At 37.2% G+C, this 23,255-nt stretch overlaps 3 protein-coding genes across 3 annotated transcripts in view; 2 read left to right on the top strand and 1 right to left on the bottom strand.

Moving 5' to 3' along the window:
• Positions 1-5,290, bottom strand: part of LOC108579499 — a 5,696-nt gene extending 406 nt beyond the window's left edge. Inside the window, 9 exon segments of the mRNA XM_017943042.1 lie at positions 5-209; positions 211-1,304; positions 1,396-1,597; positions 1,684-1,888; positions 1,966-2,212; positions 2,293-2,402; positions 2,526-2,760; positions 2,882-4,502; positions 5,061-5,290. Coding sequence (XP_017798531.1) covers positions 5-209; positions 211-1,304; positions 1,396-1,597; positions 1,684-1,888; positions 1,966-2,212; positions 2,293-2,402; positions 2,526-2,760; positions 2,882-4,502; positions 5,061-5,290 — 4,149 coding nt within the window.
• Positions 5,291-6,362: 1,072 nt separating this feature from the next.
• LOC108579638 (ATP synthase subunit d, mitochondrial-like) lies at positions 6,363-7,527 on the top strand. The gene is made up of 3 exons (XM_017943223.1): positions 6,363-6,516; positions 6,895-7,063; positions 7,141-7,527. The coding sequence occupies exons 1-3, from the start codon at positions 6,401-6,403 to the stop codon at positions 7,369-7,371; spliced, it is 516 nt and encodes a 171-aa protein (XP_017798712.1). The 5' UTR covers positions 6,363-6,400; the 3' UTR covers positions 7,372-7,527.
• A 1,650-nt stretch (positions 7,528-9,177) lies between these two features.
• Positions 9,178-22,255, top strand: LOC108579721 (serine/threonine-protein kinase SMG1). The gene is made up of 14 exons (XM_017943329.1): positions 9,178-9,455; positions 9,530-9,753; positions 9,840-10,092; positions 10,170-10,299; positions 10,379-11,705; positions 11,815-11,971; positions 12,052-12,580; positions 12,645-12,832; positions 12,912-16,898; positions 17,031-17,304; positions 17,388-17,650; positions 17,732-18,008; positions 18,079-20,995; positions 21,101-22,255. Exons 1-14 carry the CDS (start codon positions 9,178-9,180, stop codon positions 21,283-21,285), a joined length of 10,989 nt encoding a protein of 3,662 aa, XP_017798818.1. The 3' UTR covers positions 21,286-22,255.
• The last annotated feature ends 1,000 nt before the right edge of the window (positions 22,256-23,255 follow it).

A 23,255-nucleotide genomic window follows, 5' to 3' on the forward strand; every position in this document is an offset into this window, starting at 1 on the left:
TAACCGAAGAGCCAGACGACAGAGCCTGAGAAGCTACCGAAAGAGGAGTAGGTGACATCGAATAGCTTCCGGTTCTGCTCAGATCGACACTTTGTCTTTCTGCGATTTCGTATAAATGATGATGGTGATACCGTGGATTTTGTATTTGCACACCAAAACCATGGTGAAATCCTCTAGCAGACATATCTAAACCCTGAAGTTCCCCATTAAAAGTCTTGCTCAAGGGGATCATATTTATACGATGTTGAGAGATCTAGCTGCATTGTCTTCTCTTTGACAGAAAGGCTGAGATTTTGTGCAACTGAATCACCTTCATCACTAGATAAATTATCCGCGGATAGTGGATGATGGTGATGGTGGTGGTGGTGGTGATGATGATGATGAACATCTTGATATCGTGGATTTGGCGTTGCCGAAGGTGATACCAAATCTTCTTGTTGAAGATGAATGTAACTGTTCGGTGAAGAAACACGTGGTATCTCCTCGTGATGCAAATACTGTTCAATGTTATGTGTTCTTGGTGTACCGATGTAATCAACAGGCCGATGCAATTGATAATCGACGTGTAAATGCGTGGGTGGCGTGTTTCGACTATCTGGTGTAGGTGTAGGAGATATGAGTTCCTCTTGTTGTTGCATATAAGAATCTAAATGATTTGGAGATCTCTGAGGTAATGGAGATTGTAGCTGACTGGAGATCGAATAGAGATTTGTATCACGGTCATTATCCTCCAATATTGGACTTGTTACCGCTCCTATGTCTCTCTCAGCCGCATCAAGAGCAGCTTCGACTAACAAACTAGCATTCGCACTTTCCGTTCTTCTATAAACACTAAGTCCCAATTTAGTATTCTCCATAATACCTTGTGTTCTGGTACTGTTTACGGATGATGATATTTTATCGTCAATTTCCTTTCTAGCGTCTTCAAAATCGTAAGTGTTTCCGGTAACCACGCTCGTTGTTAAATGAGAAATCGCATTAGGCACTACAGTTATATCCGAGGTAATCGGAGGATTGAATTCACCAAGCCATTTTTTACTTCCTTTACTTTGTAATCTGGAAGTACCATAAAGATCCGTTTCCGTGCGAACACTTTCTATCGCCGATTCAAGACCACTTGATGTTATACCCATTGGAAGTGACGGTGTTGAAATTCGTGAATTATGTTCAATTTTATACTTGGATGAGGGACTAGTTCCAAATTCGATTATACTTGAATGTGTAGAATTATTCGGCGTTTCAATCTTTAAGTCGTTTTTAGAATTGCTATCATCTATAGATGCTGCATTACTACTGTCTTCTTGCTGCACATATCACAAAGAAAATATTATGTTTCAAAACGATTCGATGTTATTAATATGGACAAAACAGGATAGATTTTATTTAAGAACAAACCTGAGAGTTTTTTCTACTAGGTCGAGGAGTCTTCCCGCGACCAACATCTTCGACAAGACCACCGCTATATGCATCGAAAGTGTAGGCAACAGATCGTTCGATTTTTGGCATCATTTCTTCTGTAAGACCGTGTACCTTCTTATAATGAAATTGCAAACATTGTTTAGTTGTAAAAGCTGCTTTGCACCCATTTTCTTTACATCTACAATTCAAAGGAAGCAAATGTTTGTTACCACATGCACTAAATAAGTAGAAGAGATAACATACAAAAGAATTTTATAATCTTACTTAAATGGTTTCACTCCACTATGCGTTAACATATGTATTTTGAGGTTACTCTTATTTTGAAACATCTTTCCACACCGATCACAAGTCGCGGCACCGACAACGTCTTTATGATGAACCTCTTTCATATGCCGTTGAAGGGCAGCACGAGATCCGAGAAGTTTCAGACATAACTTACATTGAAATTCTCGGAGCACCTCAGACATATCTAAATATTAATATATTCGTGAGAATTCAATACGAAAATTCAATTAAATAATATTGACTGCACAAACGAATACTTACCACTATGCATTCGTTTGATGTGCACTTTTAATTTTTGTGGCTGACAAAATTTACGTCCGCAAAAGTCACACAAAGGTCTTGAACGTTGTGGATTTTGTGCACAACCGTAGGTACGATGCATTTCGAGATAATTCAAACGTAAAAAGAATTTCTTACAATATTGACATTGATATGCACCTCGACCCGCGTGCAATTCTGCTGCGTGCTTCATGATATTATCCTTGCCTAAAACAGCGGCTCCGCATACCTAAAAAGTACGAAATAAACGCGCATACTTACTCATCAAGAAGCAAACAATACAATAGATGATATTCAACTGTTACCTACCTTACAATGATATTTTCTTATGGTCAAACTATAGTTGGTGTCATGGAAAATGCAACAATGCAGGCGATAATATATTGGATGAGCAAAATTTAAATTACATCCTCCACAATCTAGATAAAGTAAAAAGGAGTAAAGAAAACGAAATTAACTCAACATTTGACTATTTGATTATTTGATCATGTTTTTAACAACATTCACTAGTAATGTTGAAATAGAGAAAGGTGATACTATACTCGTTTTGTCTACTTTGTTCTTTCGAGTCCATGCAGACGATTGCGAGTCTGCCCAATAAGTCAGTTCCATTCCTGATACAATATTCTGTGTAGTAACAAGATGCAATTCTCCTTGCTTTGTTATTACAGCTACACTTCTTTCTTCCTTTGTCTCAGCAGGTCTAATATAACGAATCCAATTACTTTTTAATGGATTAGTGGTACTTATATATGAAGTTTTACCATTATTATCTATCTAAAAAAAAAAAAAGGAAATTTCCCATTTTATTAAGATACTCTTACAAGACAGTACTTACAGTAAACAAAATAAATGTAGTTTATACATACAAAGATAATAAATATTGCATTGATTTTACCTCCCAAATATGTCTCATGGGAAAGTCATCAGGAATGTCCATTTCTCTAACTGGCCGTCCAACAAGAGGACCTAGTTTAACATGTATTGGAACAGAACTTTTCGCATATATTCCAAGCCCGTGTTCCGCATTAGTGATTTTTAACTCAAAACATTCAGGCAACGAATCTCTGGCAAATAATGGGTGATCTACATCTATAGTTAATTGTTTTTCCTCTTTTTGAGTTTTCATTTTTGTTTTACATAGTTCAGTCAATAAAGAGTCATCATCTGATTCATTATCCTCTGATACTTTTCCATATCCTTCAGACATAGGATCATCTGATTTTGTAGCCTTTAAAACTTCAGAATTTTCTTTGTGCTTATTTAGCCAATCTTCGTATGTAATTGAATCTGGAATGGTATATTGAGGTGTTGTTAATGGACAGGCATCTTGTAAATGACGATTATTGCATTCTTGACAGAGCTTTATTTTAATGGCTAATCTTTGAGGCTCTGACAGTAGGTTTTCAACATTTGTTTCACTCTGAAGTTTCTCAGCTGTAATAGAGGTTGTGTCATCTATTGTAGAACAAATATTTTTATCTTCTTGCACAATTATTCCATCTTGCGGTGCTTTCCTTACATCATGATGTTTACGATTTTTATGTTCATTAGTATGCTTGTGCCTTTTTTTTCTGTGTTTATGTATAGAATCATCTATAACATCATCAGATGAGTCCTCCTTTATATTTTCATCATCTTCCTCTTCAGCATCATATTTCAGTCGTTTTCGTCTCTTTTTTAATTTTCGATCTTCTACTTCTTGAACTGTATTCATGTTAATATTTGAACAATTAGAATTTGTATTAACACATTGAATGTCACTTGAAATAATTTTGTCATCTTTTGTTTCACTGGATTGAATATGAGAAATAATTGTTGTTGTTGAATCTGTTGTATTTGTGATTTGTTTCACCACACTTTCATTGATGCTCTTAACAACTGAAGATGCTGCTAAACTATTAGACCTTGATTGCTCATTCTTATTACTAATCATCATAATTCTTTCCATATCAACATCTTCAATATCATGATAAAGTACATTTTTGTTAATATTTACATTTTCTATATATTCTATGCTATCTATGTGTTCAGTCTTTGTCATAACAGATTCAACTGCCTTCGTAGTAATACGAAGACTGTTTTTTAAATTCGACTTGACATCTATTCCACTGATTAATCTAAACTTATCCTTTTGAATGGAAAGCTGTTCCTCATCTCCTGATGTTATATCACTAGAAAATTGTTTAGTAGGTTCTATTGGTGAAACAATATTTTCAGTTTTAAGGTGTTTTTTCTTTTTCCGCTTATCTTTATGATGTTTAGCTTTATTTTTATGGTGCTTGGATCTTGAGCTACGTCGAACATGTACTACAGCATCATTGGGCAATTTTGTTTGTGCAATACCAATAGACTGTGTTTCAGATTCTAAAACTGTGCTACTGTTTTGTTTCCTTAGACTCCGACGCAAAGATTCACCAGTATCTTCTGTTAAATCTTCAGTCTGCATAGTTTCTGCTTTATTCTTCTTATCCTGACCCATTTTCCTTTCTTCCTCTCCATTGCATTTGGTGCTGTGTCTATCAACCATAAATATGTAGCTGAGTCAAGGTAATCGAGCAATGCAAAATATAGATACAAAGGAAAATATTAAAACAATAGTATAAATTATCAATTTTTGAAGATACAAATGGGAATCAACTTAAAATAGGAAGCAGTCAACGGTTACTAGCGTTTTTATAAGTATTAAGAGGAAATTGATTTACCTGAATGCATTTCGTATTTGTAGTTAAATAAAATAGACATTTCTTCTGTACCGGTCGATCCGTGTTCTCAAAGAAAATCAAAATCAATGAAAATCAGTAAAATCGATAAAACTGACGATTGTGTTTTTAACGAATAAAAAATTATCGATTATTTTCACCCCTCTAATATCAACCCCACAAGATGGCGATTCGAGGGAAAATTTGGACACGGTAGAGGGGAAGTCCCGCTTCCGAGTGACAAGATATATACGTTCAAGTATCGATTAAAATAATTGTTTACAGTATAAACAAAATATTAATATCAGTCTAAACAATTTCTAATTAAAACCAAGAAAGAGATTTCTCTATCTGAAGGATCTATCACAAACCTACCTGGAAGCAGATTCGGCAAGATCCAGCAAATAAACCGCAACATCTTCATCCGTTGACAGACCTAAGCGTTTTTTAAGAGAAAGCCAACGTTTGCCGTTGGTAAGACCGATGCGAACGCTTCGAAAGTGTTTCGTTTTCGGTTCCGGTATTGTTCCAGAATTATTGCTTTTATGATGAGAACTTCTCGTTAACCCCGACTCTCTCACATGCCTAGTACTTTTCTTCGGCATAACTACATCGTAGATCTGCCGGTATTAAAGCGGCGAACTTGAAGCTACCGCGGAGGTCGCGCACCGATATTATCCTATCCTCTTTATGCTCACCGCCTGACCATCGCCGCCCACTCCGCCCTTTCCGCCCACCCTCGTCACTCAGCACCCCGACAACCACTCGCATCCACCAAACATCTATTTCACTCTCTCTACTTCTTCGGTATTCTACTTTCCTTTTTCATACCCCATGTACCCCGTGACCACGATCTTTCTCTTCTATCGATCCTGTCGGCTACGCTTCATCACTATGCATACGTACTACGTACGCTCTATCTACGAACACACTTGCACAACTTGCATACAATATGAGCATGCATACATCTGAGTATATACGATGATGCATGATCCTATATTGTAGGTGTACAAGTTTATATAGAATAAACACCTAGCTAATACGAGCAACTTACATTTTTTATATACATTATACAAACTGCAACTGTATTCGTATGTAATCCTGAATCATATAATTCACCTGCATTTTTTATAGCAATTTAAATAATAAGGTTTAAAATACGCAAATCAATTTTCAATTTTTATATTAATTTAATATTTATTTTATTTTCCTAACATAAATAACTTATAAAATAAAAATAACTTATAAAACTCACATTAATATAATTATAAAATACACTTAACTATCTCATAAATCATTTTTCAATTTATTCGATACAATTCTTACTGTTGAATGAATTTATAAAATGTATAATTTGTGTAAACAACTATTTCGTTTATGTACTTAATGCACATATTTATTTTCATACATAATTCACTTTCTATTTACATATGATTTTACAAACCCGTTCCTTTTCGGCTATTTATCGCGATATCTCGCAGCTGTCTAATACTTAAGTGATTAATTTACAACGAATAAATATCGACCAAATTAATACCTTTAAATCGAATCTTTATATCGAGTGCAGTATAATCGATGTCACATCTCGATAGGTACGAACTCGACTAATCGATAACATCGCAGAAGAAGTACAGGATCGGTGCGTCGTCCGTGGATCATAGTCTTTCGGGAGCTAGGGTTGAAGTTATAGGCATTGCAAGAATTGTCAAAAAGAAATGTCACGAAGAGCACTTAAAGCAATAAATTGGGCCGCTTTTGCGGAGCGAATTCCAGAATCTGAAAAAACTACTTTATCCGCTTTTAAATCTAAATCTGATAAATTTTTGCAGCGGTTAGTAATTTGAACATTTATTTCGTTACATAATATTTTCACATGTACGTATTAAATCTGCGTTAGAATAATCAAGAAGCCTGAAAAACATACTGTTCAACTAATGAAGTTCTAATTCTTCTCTTCTTAAATTTCACATAAGTGGTTGCAAAGGCAAATTGTCATAACCTCCTCGGAATTAATTCAAAAACAATCTTAATACATTGTAATAGCAATCCATTAGAAAAACATTTGAGAATACAAGCGAAGTGTATCATTTAAAATGATTTTTTACGTTAGTATAAGTGGAATATTAAATTTTTATAGAAAAATAATATAGGCAGATCTAAGTAGATGCAAAAAATGTAATAATGATTCAGAAAAGAATTTGTTTTACAGCATGATGGCTAATCCAGAAGCTCTACCAAAAATTGATTGGACATATTACAAAAAAACTATTGCAACTCCTGGTTTAGTAGACAAGTTCCAAAAAGAATATGAATCAATATCAATACCATATCCAGTAGATAAGTATACAGCAGAAATTGATAATGCACAGAAAGAAACGGTAACAAAATAAAATTTTATTTTCTTATATTTGACATTAGAAAGTTATATTTTATTAGTATTGCTGTCATATTGCAGGCTAAAAAGATAGAACAGTTTATCGAAGAAACAAATGCAACAATTAGCTCTATGGAAAAAGAAATCAATAAACTCAAAGCCATGCTACCATATGCAGAGATGACAATGGATGATTTTATTGAAGCACATCCAAAAGCATTCATGAGAACTGATGTAGTTACAACATGGCCTCATACAGACGATTCACAAGAAGATTTGAATGACGATACTCCAGATGAAAATGATCATTAATTGAATTTCACTTAGTTCTGATGTAACATTCATAACATTCTGTTATTAAGCTGTTGTACTATCAGTGTATTTAATTATCAGTAAAAAACCCAATTTATTAAGATTCTGAAACTATCATGCAATGTTAAATACACAAATATAAATATGTATTCGTTATGTTTTTGTAATTGTTAATTAAAAATATATTTAACCTATAAATAGATCAATTTCGAAAATCTGCAGAAAGATAAATTGTTTATATTACCATAAAAAATTAAATTTAAATCATTGTTTTATTGAAAAATCGTGACACGGCAACCTACTCTCAATTTCAAAAAGTATATTACAAATAATGAAAATACCGAAGTAGAAAGGAAAATTTTTTAAAGGCTCGTTTTCAAGTAAACCAATTTTGGTGAAAACATCGATTGATTGTTGATGCATTTTCGTTTGATACTAGATGGTAATCAAATTGCAAAACGAAGAAACGTAACCATAATTAACACGTAGTGGAATATTTTTAATTATTAAATGTTGTATAAACTGGATCGGCCATTAAAACGAATGGTAATAAATGTATAGTTATAAATTATAGCAATAAAACGACGCGGCTTGTACATATATAATGATTTTGATGGTATTGGTTGATCCAAGCCAATCGGATATCGGAATCGATCAGAATATTGTTCCAACGATAGTTTGCATTGGTTCAAGTTTTCTTTAGTTGCTTCATCGTTTCATTGCACTTAGTTTCGTTGCAGTAGGTGTAGAAGTGTAACGTAATTACACGTAGCTATAACTAAAATTCTTAGTTAATGTATGTAGGTGTGAAATAATTATATTTGTGCCAAATAATATTTTCTATATGTGCAGTGCCTGTTTGCTTCGTTAAGCAATTCGTTACTGTTTAGAACACATGTGGCGTATTCATTAATCGAATAAATTTTGTTTTTTTCTGTTTCTCTTTCTTTATTTTTTCTTTATTTTATACATATATTTTTCATTTTTATTTTGCAACTTTTCATGAATTTAGAAAGGATTTTAACGTCAAAAAGATAATTTCAAAAATGATACTGGATGTTTACAGAAAGCATGTCAACGAATAGTGTGGAAGGTACCACTCGTAAATGGTGTTTAATCCTTTTCAATTGTGTGGTTGGTTCTTGTATATCCACCTAAATCTGTTAATTCGAACGGATGCACATGATTTTTCGAAAATTCCAGAGATCCTTTTATGCTTATATCGGTACACGAATAAGATTGTGATATATTTCAATTTTTACCGATTTATAAATTCTTGTATAGGTTCTCTGTTGATCGGTTGTTGTCGATACGGTATGTACTTACAGATCGAACGCGTGGAGAATCGGTTACGATACCATTTTACCCTTTGAGATTTTCTTTTGACTATTAACACGAAATACTTTCAACGAGAAATCAAAGTGTTCCACGCGAGTACGATATTGCTTTTCGAAGCAAACGATACTTACATAAATTGGAGTAAATATTACGATATTTAATCATTCTATTATCGTATTTTTTACACGTAAATAACTTGAACGTCGCTTTTATTTGAAAAATTTTGTATTAGAGTTTTTATTGTATTGTACAATTTATCCTCTTTTTTCATTACTAATTTTCATTTATTTGGTGGCCATTCAACATCTTTGCACATTAAAGATGTGGGTGCAAACAATTTAACCTGAACAATATAAAAGTTATTGAATTCTGATGAGCTATATTCAACTACAAGATTCTTATGATTTTAAATTTTTGATTGTTTATTGATATAGAAACTTATTACTATATGTGATTCGTATATTATTGATGCAAAGTGTAGGTCATGCAGATCATCTGCAGAGTAATGTAATGAATAGCTGTGGGAACTCTAATATTAGCACAAAGCTACGCGGATCTAAGTGCTCAGAGATACAAGAAGAATCTGTTAGTAATAATCGAGCTGGTATATTAGAGAAAGGAGACATCAATGTTTTAAGTGGATATAGTTCAAATGATTTTAATGCTACAAGAGGCACTTTGGTTATTTGTCAAAGAAGTACAAACAATTATTCATCTGAACATAGCTTTTCCAGATTCAAACCAAGGTAAAGTAATCTGTTGGAGATTTTTTAAGACATTCTTTAGTTTTTACTAAAACAATTTTTATGAATTATTGCAGAATTGGAGGTGCTCCACGCAATGAATTTCGAATGGCTCGTGGGGGTAGCTCTGGAGATCGTGCCAGAGGTGCTTTGCGGGGTAGGGCTTTTAAAAAGACACCCATTGAACGTGATTCCAATACAGAAACTAGCTATTACCCTACAACTAGATCAAAATTTCAAGAATCGCTGAAAAATCAAGAAAATGCACAGGGAAAGTATTATGACGACAAAAGAATAAATGGTCTGAATTTTTTAAATTTTTAGGATGTATTAGTTGTAATGGTTCTATTACAATTAAATGCTTAAGTTGATTTTATTGTATTACAGAAGATTCTAGAATTTCTAAACTTTTGAGAAGATTGTGCAGAGAAGATGATTATGATCATTTTATGGTGCTATGTAAACAAGCACAGGAAGGTATAATAGCACCTGAAAATCAGAGATACATAAAGCGAAATTTGGATGCCATCTGTGAAAGCCTACTAGATGTATTACATACTGGTCCTGGACCAGAAGCAAAACAGCAAGTTTCAAAATGTTTAGGTCGCATTGGATATGCTTCTGAACAAGATTTTAAACGGTAAATAAATTGTTTGATAGCTTCTACCATGTTCAAAAAATGAAAATTTTTATTCAATGCAAATCAAATTTATACAGATATATGGATTGGGTCTTCAATAAGTGTTCATTGGAACGGAAAGATGATATAAAGTGCCTTTTAATTAAATCGTTCATTGAAGCTTTTAAACTAGACTCAGAAGCGCCAAGATTAAAGGAATTTTCAATGGTATATAAATTTTCTTCCTTGAATTATTTTGCAATTAATGACGTAGCCAATGAACTATACTACATTTTGTTTTTTGTAGTTAATGATGTCGCAATTGCAATCAACACTGGAGAATGTCGACCGATCGGATCTGTTAGTAGCAACGGTGGATGCGATATTGTTGATAATGGAATCTTATCCTGAAACATTTTCAAATCATTTTCGTGATACAGTTGACATATTAGTCGGCTGGCATATCGATTCGACTCAGCAGAAGGCAATTGCAACCTATGCTAGTCGTAGTTTGCAAAGATTGCGAACTTTTTGGATAGCGGATCTACAATTCACTCTGACCTTATTAGGACAATTTTTAGAGGATATGGAAAGCTATGACGAGGAACTGTCTTTGCCTGAATCTGGGAGAAGTTCACCTGGAGATGAAGCATCGCCAACGCCGAAGGAATGCATCCGTCGTATTACTTCTTTGATCTCGGTGTTCAATACAGTTACAAAAAGTATATCCGAGCATTTGAATCCCAATCGTACTCCAAACGTGCAATGGTCATTTCTATCTGATTGTTTGTCAAAAATGCTGAAAACAGTTGTAAAAGCGATCGAATTGGACGACGATAATGAGATCTGGCTTTTAAATTTTTCCCTTACATCTGAGAGCGTCGATGAATTATTGAAATACGTTAAAAACGTAAGCAGTGTTCCGTCAAGATATTCCAGTAAATCTGAACTGATCGAAGAAGACGTCATTAATATGTTCAAGTCTTTGAATTTGAATAAAAATGAATTAAAGAATTTAAAACAGAACATCGAGAGAGAGACTTCATTGAAAGAAAGGGAATCATTGTTAAATGTTGTACGATGGATGGAACTAAAAACAAAAAAAGATATAGATTTAACTGAGGAAAAAGAAGAATTGGTAGTAGTCGCAAACGAATGTGCATTTTTGTTGCTAGGGTATCTTCAGAGTCGCACAACAAAGAATCACGAATTACTTTATAAATTCATCGATCTTCAGTTAAAAAGAATTAACGTTTTTTGGGATGATACTATAATTTCCATGTTGAATACTATCTCAAAAATAATAAAAGAGGTTTCCGCAAATCTACCCCTGGAATTGGTGCACAAATTACTTGGAAAAGACTCCGCGTTACTCAAATTGAGATTTCGTGATTCGATTTCTATTCAGAACGCCAGTCTCGGGGTATATCATAGTCTCCTTGGTTTGAAAAATATCCCATTATTACAAGAATCGTACCGCTATATACTGTCCGATTTGGAGATTGCTTATAAACTTATCTTAGCAGATATCGAAAGTTTGGTAGCAGATAATCCATTACTGGATGACATTAAATACAAAAAGAATGATGCAGAAATTGTAGTTACTTTTCTGCTTAGAGCTCTTTCCGATATAGGTAAACTAAAGCGTGATAATTGTTTCAAACCGAAATAAGCTGAACTTACGTTCGTACATCTAGTACATTTAATTAGTTTCCTACTAACATTTACCGTAATATTTTTTAGCGAACGCGAGCAATTCGATCATTGGTATGTGGGCATTAAAACCGAGTATTTTGGAGTTATTGGCAGTCAAATTGAAACCTTATAACAGCACTTTATCGACAACTAGTCCATTTTTGCAATATAGTATTTTATATTTGCTATACGCGCATTGTTCTAGGTAGGGCATACAAAAAGAAATTAAAGAGAAAACGTATAAGTGTTGGCCTATCAATTTTAATCTCATCTTTTATATTCCAGGTATAATCATTTTGTGCCAAGTTCAAGTTTAATAACTGGAACAACCGCTTGTCGTCCAATAGATATGTTTCCAGGAGCTCTGGATGTACCAACGACATCACCTACCAGCGGCCACCTCTCTATCATTCTGAACCTAATAGCTAAAAGTTATAACGAGCACACACCGGAGCAAACATTATTGCTCCTTTCAACGTGGATGCAAGAGATTTGTATTCAGTCAGAAAATTATATTGGTATTCTGAGTAAAACAAAAGAGTACGAGAATGTTCTCGCGAGTCTGGTTGCTTGTGGAGCTACTATCGATAGAAATATCTCCATTGCTGTTTGCGATCTCTTTGAGATATTAATGAGTGCAAAGAATGTCACTTGGAAAGAGGAAATTTATGCATCTATCGTGGATTTAGTGATGTTGCATTTAACTTCACGAGATGAAATCGTACGAGAAAAGTATGGCTCGCTATTGACGCGAGTGCCTCTAAATATAGTGATACCGAAACTGAACATAGACTGCTTATTATCGGAGACTAAGGTAGGTTTGGAAGATTTATTTTTAAAAAGATAGATGATTCTACTTGGATATTTCTTTCTCGCAGAAATATCAGAGAATTAAAAGTTACTCGACCGAGTCTTTAATTCTTACTCAAAGATTACATATGCGTGGAAACAATAACGGAGAGTTGCAAGCTCAACATTTCAAGACCTATATGGCTTTTTTGTTGCAAGAGCAATATCTGGATGCGTCTGGACTGTCGGAGATATTTACATTGTGTTGGCCAATTGTGTAAGTAAAAGTAGCAAAATCAATTGCTTCTGTGAAAGTAGTTAATATCTATAATATTCCTTATTGTTCGCATTCACAGATCCGAGAGCGAAACTACGAAGAAGATGTACCGTTTGGCACTGGCAAATCGATCCTTCCTATATTTTTGGGCTGGTTTCGAGGCAGCTCAGCACTGTGTGACCAACAAGCTTCGTACCTCGTTAGGGAAACCGCAGGAAACATTTACATCTATCGAAAGTGCACTGAAAACATTAGCACGTGAGATATCGTACAGCTTCGAGGCGACCAAGAAAGAGAAACGAAGTTTGGATAATTTGTTAGGTGAACACACTCGTGTGCGCCTGTTCATTGAATTTCTCGAACATCTTGAAAGGGTAATACACAATGCGGCAGAGGGTTGCGCGATCGCCCTGTCGTCACTGCCGAAACCAGTTAGAACCTTTTTCCATACGAACAAATCGACTTGCAAGGAATGGTTGAATCGTATTCGACTAGCATTATGCGTAGTATCGTTGCATTCAGGATTGGCTAGTAGCGCTTTGAGGAACAGTCAGAGACTATTAGAAGATTTAAATAATAGCGATAACACGCAGGGTATCGAATATGAAAGAGCAACGCTTTGTACGGCGCAAGCAATGGTAATGTTAGGTGAGGCGGAGGCGCTGCAAGGGCTTTACGTTTACACCAAGGAAAAAGATAGAAAATTTCCGTGGTTAAAGGCCGCCATGGAAGAGGCTGCAAATCGTTACGAATCCGCTGCTGAAGCCTACAAATTGATCATCGAGGACAGTATGCGTGCTGCAAGTAGTCGACCAGGAAAAGATTCAGAACAAGAAGAAGAAGGAGGGGAAGATGAGACGGACAATAGTGGTAATGGCGGTGCTGATGGTCCTGGTGGAGGTGAGGATGTTACCTCTGATGGAAAGGGCAAAGGTGTGAAGTCGGAAGGAGACAGTCAAGTTCTTAGTTTTTGTATGCAACGACTGTGTTATTGCTACGGAGCCGTCAGTGATTGGTCTCGATTGGAAGCTTGGAAACAACAGGAGGCTGAGTTATTTGCGCGAGATAAAAACGTCGTGCTCAGAAAGCACTTACCAATGGAGAACATTGCCTTTAGACAGGCAAAATGTTTGAGAAAATTCGAAAACGGTGAAAGCATATGTCTAGATGAACTAACTGACTGGAACTTGATGGATGGAGAAGCTGGTAAAAATGGAAATTGGAGTTGTGCGAAAACGCTTGTCGAATGCAGCAATACGCTAACTAATATTGCACTCAGGATTCACGTGAACGATTACAAAGATTATTTCGAGGAAGAAATTGAACGATGCCGAAGAGTGGCGGCTAAAACTATGGAGGAAGGTTTAAGAAATGTACCTTCGGAGTATTTGAACGAATCGATATTGGTACGATTCTCAGCAGACGGGTTAAAGGCCTTGCTCTCTGGTCATGAAGATAACGTGTTCGAATTATACAAAAGTGAGAAAGTAGATCATATGAATTCGAGCGTTTTGTCACGAACTTTATGGTGGTCAGAATATTTCGGCAGAGCAAGAAAGAACAATAGTTCTGAAACGCGGTTTGATAACAATGAGGTAGTTGATTTACGGCTGCATATCGTTCGAACTGCCAGGAAGGAAGGTAACTTCGAGCTAGCGAAACGCGAACTTCTCAATTATTTGAGGACCGAACGAGAGCTGTGTCGACTGGACGAATGCAAAGGGGGTGAACGAGATTACGTTGATATCGATTTCGATCAAGTAACAGAAGATGTCCTGAAGAATGTGACGCATGTAAAATGGTCGAAGAACAATATACGTGCGTTCCGCGAATTTTCAAAGTTACTATACGACATGGAACGAGTCGACAAAGCATTGAAAGTCTGTAGCGCAACTGCGCTTGGAATATCTCGAACTATTGTTGACGGAGAACAATCGGCTGACTTACGAGAGAACGGTACTATTCTTCTTCTCACTCTTGGCAAATGGATACAACAAGAAGTCGGCAGTACTGAAAATGGCCAGTTGGAACAACTTCTTGAATTCGAAGCTGCTCATAACGACGGCTTGATGAACAAACTGTTCGGACCAACGGCGAGTTCAATACCAGTTTCAGACATGATAATCGGCAGATTGACGCAGCTCGGTGTAAATCAGTGTCCAGATTTGCCACTCGCGTGGTGCAACTTCGCTAGCTGGTGTTACAAATGGGGAAGGAAGATCGTAGACAATTCAAATTCAGGACAATTAACTGATGCAGATAGAAGCACCATACGAGACCTGCTTCCATTCGAGACAGACGAATCTGACTTGAACGCGATCTTTTCCATTCTCTCTCAGAGTAAAACAATCCCTGAAGACGAAAGTGAAATAACAGACACATCCAATGATGTTAATACCTCAGATATGATAGAGAACCAATTACGAAGTGTTCCAATACTGAATCGTGCTAGTGCTGATCGCCTAGGAATATTCGTCGATATCTGGAGACAGGCGCAGAAGAGGATTTATTCCTATTACGAGCTTTCAGCGAACGCATACTTCAAGTACTTGCAGCTTGCTGCGATTAAAGAAGCAAACGATTGCGCTACTATCACAGCTACACTCAGACTTCTACGACTAGTTGTAAAACATGCTCTTGAATTACAGAACGTTTTAGAATCTGGACTTTCAACCACTCCTACTGCTCCATGGAAAGAAATAATACCGCAATTGTTTTCGAGGCTCAGTCATCCTGAGTCTTATGTGAGGACAAGAGTATCTGAATTGCTGTGTAGAGTTGCAGAGAATTCACCACATTTGATCACCTTCCCGGCGGTAGTCGGTGCGGTTTCTGGTCAGAAGAAAAATTGCGACAAAGTTATCTATGAGAAAGCGGAAACTGATTCATCTCAGAACGATTTAGATTTTATAGAAGAAGAAGAGGAAATTGGCGCTGAAAGTTCTGTTGCGGCTTATCAAGACGAGCAAGAAAAATTCATGGACTGTTGCTTCTCGCAACTGGTAGATTGTCTGTCGAACAGAATTCAGGATTCCATCGAACAAGTTAAAATACTCGTGAAGGAGCTGCGTCGAATTACATTGTTGTGGGACGAGCTATGGTTGGCGACACTGTGCCAGCATCACACTGAAATCTCCAAGCGATTTGAGCAATTAGAAATGGAGGTGCAAAAGGTCCAAGATAATGCTTGGCTGAGCGCCGAAGAGAAAGATAAATTAATCGCAGAAAAGCACCGGATCATATTGAAACCTATAGTCTTTATATTAGAGAATCTTTCGGCCATGACTTCCGTTACGGCTGAAACACCACACGAGAGAAACTTCCAGGAAAAGTTTGGCCCATCGATAGATGAAGCAATAAGTAAATTAAACAATCCTAAAAATCCTGCGAAGCCTCAGATTGCGAGTATGTGTTTAAAACAATTAGAAGGGAAATTAGCTCAGCGTGTACATAGACGAGCTGCGTACTCTCTCTCTATGAACGATATTAGTCCAATATTAGCCAACCTGCGAAATACGTGCATTGCTATGCCAGGTGTTGCTGCCAATGATAATAAAATCGTCACCATTGAATCTGTAGATAATAATGTCCAGATATTACCAACTAAAACCAAGCCTAAGAAGCTCGTTTTCCATGGTTCAGATGGACACGTTTACACGTACTTGTTTAAAGGTTTGGAGGACCTTCATTTGGATGAAAGAATTATGCAATTCTTGAATATATGCAACACCATGATGTCGAAGAAAGGTGACACGAAAAAGGTGTACAGGGCGCGTCATTATTCGGTGATACCATTAGGACCAAGATCTGGTTTGATACAATGGGTGGACGGTGTGACGCCTTTGTTCGTGCTTTATAAAAAATGGCAGCAGAGAGAGAGCGCGATGCTTAATAAAACGAGCAGTTCGGCAGTGTTAAGACCTTCAGAACTGTTTTACAATAAATTAACCCCGCTATTGAAAGAGCGGGGAATTGGTTTGGAGAACAGAAAAGAATGGCCCATTCAAGTGTTGAAACAAGTCTTGGCCGAATTAATGGCCGAAACACCTAAGGATTTGTTGGCAAAGTTAGTTCTGTTTTCTAAAAGACTTTACTCTTCCTATCACGAATCCTTATCTCTCCTTAGCGTTACGCGGTTCTTATATTCCCTGTACGAAAATTATTAACGATATTTTTTGATCTTTGTTTGTTGTCACAGAGAGATTTGGTGTAATAGTATAAACGCTGGAAGTTGGTGGCAGGCAACCAAAAATTATTCCTACTCGGTCGCCGTAATGTCGATTATCGGCTACATTATTGGTCTTGGTGACAGACATTTGGACAACGTGTTAGTCGATCTGAATACAGGCGAGGTTGTCCACATCGATTACAACGTTTGCTTTGAGAAAGGCAAGACTTTGCGTGTTCCAGAAAAGGTGCCATTTAGAATGACTCCGAATATCAGAACAGCGTTAGGAGTAACCGGTGTCGAAGTAAGATAACTGGGGTTACATCGTTGTTATATTGCCACACATCTATTCTGAACTATACATCTGATATAATCATTTCTTTTTAGGGCATATTTCGTTTAGCCTGCGAACATACGCTTCGAGTGATGCGTCGAGGACGAGAAACCTTGCTGACTTTACTAGAAGCGTTCATATATGATCCGCTAGTTGATTGGCGAGCTGGGGCGGATAATAGTATAGCCAGTTATGGAGCATGTCAAGCTAGAGCACGATGCACAGGTATTGGAAGGAAACAATTGGAACAAGAATTGACGCGAGCAATGTTCGCCGTTCGGACGGCGGAAATGCGTGCTGAGTGGTTAGCAAACAGGTTAGCGAATCAATAATTTATCCCTTCACTTTCTCGTGAAATTCAGTTTTGATTGGAATGGTTTGATTTTTTGGTTCTCAGAGATGAATTGGTTAAGATCTTTCCATCGTTATGTCATCATTTGAATTGTTGGGTAGAGGCAACAGATGCCTCGCGTCAATGTCAGGATTTATTACAAGATAGACATCAACAACTTGCTTTGGTCAAAGAAGCACAGGCAATGGGGCGTAGTCATCTACTATATTCCGTGATAAAACGTTATAACTCTTTTAAGAGAGCACGCGATGCTCATGAAAAAGCAAAAGCTGGGTTAAAGGAGAAGATAGACGATTGCGAAAAGCAAATTAACATGCATAATGTAAGCTTAATGTTTTAGTTCATCTATATCTTTGAGCTTGAAAAGATTTATTAGTATTTCATGTGTTTAGATGGCACTTGCGGCTATACGGGGTCCACAATTGGGACAATGGTTGTCAGAATTAGGAACGTCTACGAATCCAGAGGATCATGTAGTCTTTGATCTTGTCAAAGAATTTCTGCAGAATGCCGGACAAAGTCAAATGATCGTTCAGTGTGAGCAGTCTGAAAACGAGCTAACTCAGTTAGCTACGCAACAATCTATACTAATACGAAGCTGTCTAGATCTCTTGAGTCAATATTCGGCGATCTGTAGCTTATATCCTCTGAGCAGTATGTCACAGCATCGTACAGTACTCTATCACGCTTGGTCTAACAAACTTCTGAATTCGGGAAGCGTCGAGGCTTGCCGCGAGGTTATGGCGCAATTTGAGAATACCTTTGACCCAATCAAAAGCTCCAATAATCAGCAAGTTCAACAAATAATAACATTCTCTTATCAGATGCAAGCAATTCTGAACGAGGCGAATGAAAGATTAAAGAAAGCTTACGAAAGAATGGTTTCGGAAGGATTACCGGAATCAGTCACTAGAATAGAGAAAGCGTATGGAGAATCGAGAGTACAGATACAGAGTTTTTTGAGACGAGAAAAGGGAGCAGAAAAGGCACTCGAGTGTGTTAACATAACTGCCCTTTGTGCCTTGAATAAGAGGTACCTAATGATGGAAGGTGCAGCTAAATGCGCAGGAGACTGTTTAGTCGATCTTACGTCCAGAGAAGGGGATTGGTTTTTAGATGAAATGCGATTGATGTCATCTTTAATTGCCGAGCTGGTCAGTTTAATACCCGAGTGTCATAAGACGAACAATGATCCCAAGATATCTCTTATACTGAAATGTTTGAGAGGATCAGACTGCATCTATAAAGGATTGCAAGAACTCAATTATAATTTCCACACCATTATTCTGCCTGAAGCGATGAAAACGATTATAACTGAAGAGCCTACTGTGATCAGGATGATTGGAGAATTAACAGAAATAATTGTATCATCTGGTGTGCCACTTGGTGAGATCTTAGGTCAGTTAGAAATGCATCTGAGGTTCACTGTTATGGAGATGGACAGTCCACATGCGATGATACAAAATGTGGTGAACAACATGAGAATACGATTCGAAGCATTGCTGTCTCGACCAGCCGAAATTCAGGAACCGAATCAAGACGAGGCATTGACTCCTGGACAAATGCTCTTAATGGGCTTCAATGGGTTGTTCGAAAAGCTTCAAATGGAAGGTAACGGGCTGATCGCTACTCTGAGCACGTTGGAAATCCCGCATTCGTGGCGAAAAATCGATCAGATTCGAGAAGCAAAAGAAATGTCCGCGCCTATATTCAACAAAACAGCTTGTCAGGTTTTGGAGGACATATTCCTAGTCAAACGATTACACACTATACAGGAATTTTTCCTGATGTGCAGAGATATTGCAACTGCATTCAAGGGTGGTTTAGCAAATGTTTACGACGACGAAAGACTTAACAAACCAATAAGAATTTTCACAGCGGATTACGTATCGAGACAGCTGCTTGGTGTTACTTCTCAAACACTAGCTATCGCACTCTGCTTTTTACTACAGAGGTTGGGATTAAGCGTTACCACCGAGATTGAACAGAGGGATATCGGAGCTGAGAGTAAAGTCTCAATAGAAGAACTGTGCAGAAAGGTTGTTGATCTCTGTTTGAAGAGAGGTCTTTTCTCTGGACCTGTTCTCGCGCAAGCTAGCGCACTCAGTAGTACTCTCGAAAGCGCATGGCGAAGAAAACAGAGTGCACGGTTTGCTCAACAGTGCGTCGAGGTAGTTAGGGCTAGTATGCAGAGACTTCAGCTGCAACTAACAGCTCACCATTGGCTGCACGAGGATAGCTTAATGATGAGGACGAATGTTAATCTAATGAATCCTTTGAATCGCTCTGCATTCATGCTGGAACTGCGAAAAACAGCTGCGGCACTATCTGGTCTACAATCACGAGTATGTGAAGCACGAGAACAACAACAAAATCTTGTTTCCAGCGCGGTACAACGATTAAAATGGGCTGCTGGAGCAAATCCAGCTCTCGGAGAAGTTATGTCCGCTTTCGACAACGCGGTGGTTTCATCTTGTGAAAAACTAACTCGACAGCATAATCTCGCAACCAGTGTTATCAATACCTGCAATTCTATATTACATTACGAGGCTCTAAGGACCAGAACATCCGAAAGTCTAACGCACGATACGAATTTCGTCAAATTGATCAAACATTGGGAAGAGAGTTGTATCTTAACGATAAATCTGAACATAACTGTAACTGCGATTGAAGAGAGTCTTGTCGAACTGTTGCAAATGGACAGTAACGTCGACATGAACTGGTTAAAGCATGCCGAAAGATTTATCTCCGAGGCGATACTCGATGTTCAGAAGAAATTGCAAGAAAAACAAGAAGGTTTGATCTCTGCTCAGGAACGTTTGAGAGAACAAGTGTCAAACTTGCAAAGCGTGTTAACGATGCACCACGTATTGATGTCGGACGTTCGAATTTTACTACGAACTATGGTGAAACAAGAGAACATTGAAGGCTTGCAAGAATTTCTCTCTTCTTATCGATCTTTCACCGAGAGCATATCGGCAAGTGTCAAGGAACTTGAACGTGACAGTCTGGATGTTAACAGAGGTAGAGCGATTAAAGACGAATTGGAGAAGATGGCAACTATCGTGCCAAATTTGTATAACGAGTTGTTGGAGTTCGCCAATGAAAAGAAAATAAATCCAGCAAAGACACTTGAAAAGCAGAAAGAAATGGAGAAGGAAAAAGAGAGGGAGAGAGAAAGAGAGAGTGAAATTGACCCTTCAACAGCTGGTTTAATGAAGAAGAAGGGAAAATTAATGAGGCAGGAGGGCATGTGTTACAGTCCTAGAAAGGGAATTCCATTGACCCGTGATCCAACTACTGGCAAAGGCAAGAAGCTTTAGAATAGCTCTAACTATCGATCTCTATGAGACTACGCCAATTTTTTCTCCTCTAATTTTTCATTTGTATGTATTTATTTTCTTGTTCTTATAGCTGTCCAAGAGCGGAACGCGTATGCACTAAATGTTTGGCATCGTGTGCGAATGAAGTTGGAAGGATGTGATCCTCATCCAACGCGCAAGTACACAACGGCCGAACAAGTGGAATACGTGATACGCGAAGCTCAGAGCACCGATAATTTAGCCCTCTTATACGAGGGTTGGACACCATGGGTCTGAACGAAAGCAGATTGACGCAGTCGCGTCGATGGTTCTATGCTCGTTACACACGGTACTCGAGTTCGTACCGTTCTACGCTCTACGCTCGACGGAGCCTAGCTCTCTGTCCGACCAGGTGTGAAGTACACATCTTCGTTGCCACCTGGAAGAGAAAGTTCATGCCCGCAAGGATCATGCCGTTTAAGTTCGGCAGCGCGCACTTGCATACAAGGAAATTCCTGTGCGACCCGCGATCAAACTTCGATACTGCCACCGATTCTATGATTATCTCAAAAATCTCTCGTTAAACAGCGCGTACAGTGCGATCTACCAAGGTTTCTTCTTTCCTATTTTCCGTCTATACGTAATCTTTGTCCGTTTTCTTTCGTCATGCAACTTGTCTGGTTACAGTGGACAGGCGTGCAATAGCTCGAGAAACGATAAGAAGCGGAAGTTAAAAGAAAAGCACGCGCGTAATTTGTTAATTGTGGATAGGGCAACAGAGAATGCTTCAACAAGTAGGTTGAAAGCTGGGAGGGAGGATAGAAGGAAAAAAATATACCGACGTACGATTGAATCAAAGTCAGCGGTCTTTTTACGTATATTGCTTGTATGTTCAAATGTCTCGATGTTAAAATTTGGGAAAAGCATAGAATCTGCCGCATCTTTGAAATAACGAGAAGCAACGACGGAATGTTTGGACGGTGATGCGGAGGAGCTCGATGATGATTAACGCGTCGATGGTGACACGTTAAGTGCCACAGACATTCGTTCGAAGGAGGAGCCCTTCTTTTGACCATTTACCTATTATTTCTCTATTTTTAGCAAATCTGTCGGTCGGTCGAATTTTATGATCATAAATTCAGTCTCGGTAGAAACGTACATGCTGTTCATGAGTAGTCGAAGATTCATATGGAAATTTAGAGCGGGACCAAGAACGATGATGTCACTATCGAGTCGCGTATGAAGTAACAGAGATTCACTATTGAGATGCCGGATAGAAAACCAATCGTATTTTGCGTATTCGTATTCGCTACTCGATATTATACTAAATCATCTTGATCAGCGATTTTACTTTTTTTTTTTTTTTTTTTTTTTTTTTTTTTAAAGGAGTGGGAGTACATGTTTTTCCGAATTTTCAATCGATAATTATCCAAACCATACAAGGTTACGTTCAATTTATCTTACGTCACTTTTTATATTTTACTGGAATTTAATTTTACATTTTTGCTTCTTTGCACATTTTAGAATATCATTTTCTTAAAACCACCATTCGTCTTCTGCATGATTCTGATTGTTTTTTTTTTCTAATAAGTATCTTACAACGGTCGTAGTAGTCGATCACCGATCTACAATAGCCCATACAAAAGAGAACATCAGGAAAAATAACAATATTGCAAATATCCAACAAGAACAAATTTATTCCTTTTCGTATTAAAGCAAATGCTGCATAACTATCAAAAGGAGCGCTTGATCATGGCATTTTTCTTTTTTTTGTGGGGGAAAGGGGGGAAGGAGAGAAGGTCGTACTTCATAACCAATAAAGTTTACGGTATGTATAAAAATTATGAAAAAGATGTATTCCCTTCGGTTTAATTACACTTTTGAGAAGCAATCGTGTTTTACGTTCATTTACTTGGAACCTCTGTTTAATACGTATCACTATCATTCTTCCCTTTTTCCTGATTAGTTTAATATCTTTGATGCCTTCTCAAAGTTATTCATTCAAAATTTTCATTTCATTTTTATTAAAATTCTATTAATATCTCAAAATAGGCATTGTATACTTTTATTCAGTCTTTACCTTACCCCCTTTCTCCTGCTGCAATCGGGATTGTAAAATATCGTTGTATCAGTGAACCCACCAAAAAAATACTGCTTTCAATAAAAGAACGTAAATTTTTTAAATAAATTACATTGTAATTCAATTCTATATTACAATATTGAAAACTTTAAAGTTATATTACACTTTATATCACGTTGTTTATCTT

Source organism: Habropoda laboriosa, unplaced genomic scaffold (genome assembly GCF_001263275.1).
Source record: "Habropoda laboriosa isolate 0110345459 unplaced genomic scaffold, ASM126327v1 scaffold33, whole genome shotgun sequence".
Classification (NCBI taxonomy): domain Eukaryota; kingdom Metazoa; phylum Arthropoda; class Insecta; order Hymenoptera; family Apidae; genus Habropoda; species Habropoda laboriosa.